The sequence below is a fragment of the Aspergillus neoniger genome (assembly GCF_003184625.1).
Source record: "Aspergillus neoniger CBS 115656 unplaced genomic scaffold BO87scaffold_20, whole genome shotgun sequence".
NCBI lineage: Eukaryota > Fungi > Ascomycota > Eurotiomycetes > Eurotiales > Aspergillaceae > Aspergillus > Aspergillus neoniger.
The window spans coordinates 272,628-276,303 of record NW_020291148.1 but is presented as its reverse complement, the minus strand read 5'-3'; the positions used below and the strand labels follow the sequence as shown (position 1 = coordinate 276,303).

The following is a 3,676-nucleotide window of genomic DNA, read 5'->3' as shown; positions in this document are numbered from 1 at the left end:
TTACAGAAGAAGCCAGTGCCAACCGTGGCGGAACATAACGCTACGCCAGTGGACAGCCTGCTTCTTGATGGGCCGACCGATAGTCCCTATCGTGGGCGGTGGCACGTTATCTAGTCCCTCCAGCATCGTATTCATCGAGGGCAACATGTAGTTGGCCTCATCGTAAACAGAAGTGGTGGGGTCGTCTGCAAGCTTCCAGGTCTCCTTCAGCACGCGGTACATTCGGCCGAAGCTGCCGTATTCACCTCCATCATCTAGCTCGCTTGCTCGGCGGGCGAGGATCTTGCGGAATTCGCTGTCAGGAGTGGAGCAGACCCCTGCCATTAGTAGAGGCCAAACGAGTGAGCGGTCGTATCCGTGGGGCCCCATCGGCACGGAACAGAGGGCTTCCACAACTCCTTGGACGAGGGTGGATACGCTGGGATTGCTGCGTTCGAAGCCCGGGGCGAGAGTGCTGAGGTAGACTCGGGCGGCGGCGCGGAATACAGCGGTTATGTTTGCTGTCAGCTTCTCCGGACAGATGATGCCGTACCGGGAGCATGGGTTTGCCGTTGCTTCGGTATCGGTGTTGTCAAGCTGTGATGTGAGTGCCGAGATGTGGAATTGTAGCGCGTCTTCATCAAGGCCGTTTAGCTTGAGAGATTCAAGGCACCCAATCTCCGCAATGAGGTACATCACACTGTCGTCGCACCCCATTAGATCCCTCATACCCGAGGAGATTCCATCTGAGTGCTTGGCGCGATAGACATGAGAGAATTGGGGTGATCTGCCGAGCATGGTGGCTCCAAGGATATCGATCCACGTAGTGAGCGACATGCTGAAGGGGAGGGGCGTAAAGGGCGCCGGTTCGATTAAGCCGAGTTGGTGCACAAGGTCTGCGACTGGTCTGAAGTGCTCAAACCATGGGATATCGGGCAGGTAATCCTCGGGCTCGCCCACAGCGCAGTGGAAGAGGATCGTCGCGAGTGTTGCGTCCAAAACCTTCTGATGTTCGTCGGCATTCAATGCGTCACAGAGGTCCGAAACCGAGGCGTAGCGATGTCGCATGATATCGTCGATGATTTTCGCTTCCGTGCGGAAGCTCCTGCTGGCCTTTACTGTCTTGATGTGGAGGGCGGAAACGCTGAGGCTGCAGTGGAAAAAGGGTTTGTTGGTCTCGAGCGATTGCAGAATCTCTTGCGACCTGGGAGCCATCTGTGGGTGGAGGTCTAGAATGGGGAAAATGAGCTTCAGAACATTGTCAACGAAGTGATGGAGTAGTGGCTTTTCGGCGGCTTTCACGGTTATCGTCTCTAGATACTCGGATAGCGGTTTCTGAGACGTAAGGGTATTCTCCAATCCGGTAGTCTTCTGGGAACCAGAGCTCTCAGTGAGGTTACCAGGCTGGGCAGAGCTTGGGGCAGGTAGTAGGGGTCGGTACTGCTGCCCTGGATATTGTTCCGAGACCTGCTGTGGTAGTTCCTGTGGAATCTGCTGAAGGTGTTGTTGCGTTGAAGACTCCTGGAATAGCTGCGGCTCAAGCGGAGAGAACTGCTGTGTGACTGGCTCCGGGAACGGCTGTAGTACAGGAAAGGTCGGGGTCTGCAACGGCTGTCCCAGCCATTGCTGTGGTGATTCTAGAGGCAGTTGCTGGTAGACGTGCTGGGTGGATCCTGGAAGCGAGAACTGCTGCGTCAAAGGATTTGACATCTCTGGTAGTGGTAGTTGTCCAGGTAGCCGTTGGCCACCCATGAGGGTACTGTATGAAGTGGACGGTATAGGGTGCTGCCAGGGATTCTGCCCCTCGTCAATAGCCGATTCGAATTGGGGTTGCGCAGGGACATTCAGGTATGGTGTGTATTCGCCAGATGAGCTTGTGTCGACGGACAGGGAGCGGGAGCGTGCACGCTTTCTCTTCGGGCCTGAGAAGTTGCGGTTGACGAAGGCTATTGTCAAGGTATGAGGAACACTGTTCAATAGATCTTCCGCAGCCATGAGTACCAACCTTGAAGGTTCTTCTGTCTCGCAATGACCTTCGAGTGCCTTATCTGCCTCTTGATCCGCTCTTTGTATATGTCCCGCGCTGCTAGGCTCCTCCACCACGGTGGTTCATCATAGTCACAGGTGATATCGAGACTGGTGCACGAGTTACATCGTGGGTGATTCTCATCACACTTCTTCCTTCGTAGTCGACAAGTGAAGCATCCTGTTTGAAGTTTGGTAGGTCAGTTGACTGACTTGAACGCGACCAAGACATGGCATGATATCTGTAACAGACCCTCACGCGAACGCTTGTACTGCCGGACTATCCTGTCATTAGACCCCTGCGGAATGGCAACCCCACACGATCTTCCCGAACCCGAGCTAGATGCGACTGCGCTTGACATGGTGCCTGTCGGAGACTTCGATGATGCTTGGCGGGGGCGGGGAGGAAGGAAGATCTCTTAGTATGCGGCAGGCGAAAGGCAAGAAGATCAAAGTTCGCGAAGGTCAAGGTGGAAGTTTTTTATCTTGTAGAGCAATGGTGATGATGATTGAAAAGAATTGTTGTTGTTTGGATGGATTGAAATCGAACGAACTGGTGCCGGACATGATGCCTTAATATCTTTCGAGATGAAGACTCCAGGTCTAGTTCCGCGATAAAGTGTCATGCTATGGTTGCTTCTATTTTTTGACGACGAGGGCGGTAGAGCTAACTGGGGATGCATGAGCACCGAACCAACATGCGAACTGCAGGCGGGGAAGATCTGATGCAGGCGACGAATGGCCGGCGTCTAAGAGCTAAATTTGGGACAGTCGACCTGAGGGGTGCTTTGGGGAAGATCACGTCGAGTTGGCAGCGAGAATTGCTTACTAGGAAGCAGGGGTCCCTGGCTAGGGCCGACCCTTGGTGCCTGCAGTCCCGCTAGCCTCGCCCTCATAGGCCCTACCCCGGCCAACCATCGTCTCCTCGTACCTTGAAACCATGGAAGTGTCTTCCATCCCCATTTTTCGCTGCCTCTCTTCGGATTCAGTATGCCTCTTTTTTTCCTGACTCTCCCATTATGGTTGGTCGTCTCTGGGCAGTTTTCGAAACCCCCATGAAAACCAGCATGTTTCTAATTTCGCCCACACTCTGACCAGTAATCCCTGCTCGGCGCTTCAAAAATGTCGACAATCATTGGCCCTGATTCGTCTGAGACTGGAATTTTTCCTGTTTGGTATGCCAGTGGGCGACTGATGAAACGGCGTTAAGGGAGCTTAGGGTGTGAATGAACAGTGGAAGGTGCATGCCAAGCTTCTTCTCTTCCTCTGCCATTGGAGGACTTCATCACAAGTCGGCGCTTCGCTGGGTTGGTTGGTGGGCGCTAAAGCGGCCCGCTGGGGACAATTCGAGTATTCTCTGCCAACCAGGTGCCGACGACCACTGTGGCCCGTGCAACTTCGAAGGTAGTCGAGACGCTTTCCTTCATTTCTGATTTGTTGTCCTCCAGCGCTAACTATTTTTGCCTGTATCCTTGATTAGTACCCTTAACCGCCGCCATCCGCACCTAGAATAATGCTTAAACGCTCTGTGTCGCTGATAATAGATCATAGATGCCATATCGAAGCAGCTGAAACAGAGATAGCCGCCCAGTCCATGGTTTTGACTTCTGAAGCGTAACTGTTTTTAGCCTCTAGGTGCGGCGCTTTGCTAATAATAGTTCTCTGCTAGCTT

The 3,676-nt window shown here is 53.4% G+C and overlaps 1 protein-coding gene across 1 annotated transcript; it reads right to left on the bottom strand.

The window, feature by feature from the left end:
* BO87DRAFT_387596 (uncharacterized protein) lies at nt 1-2,366 on the bottom strand (the record flags this gene model as incomplete). Its single annotated transcript, XM_025624822.1, has 3 exons — nt 1-1,925; nt 1,985-2,185; nt 2,258-2,366. The coding sequence occupies 3 exons, from the start codon at nt 2,364-2,366 to the stop codon at nt 1-3; spliced, it is 2,235 nt and encodes a 744-aa protein (XP_025478755.1).
* Nucleotides 2,367-3,676: the final 1,310 nt, after the last annotated feature.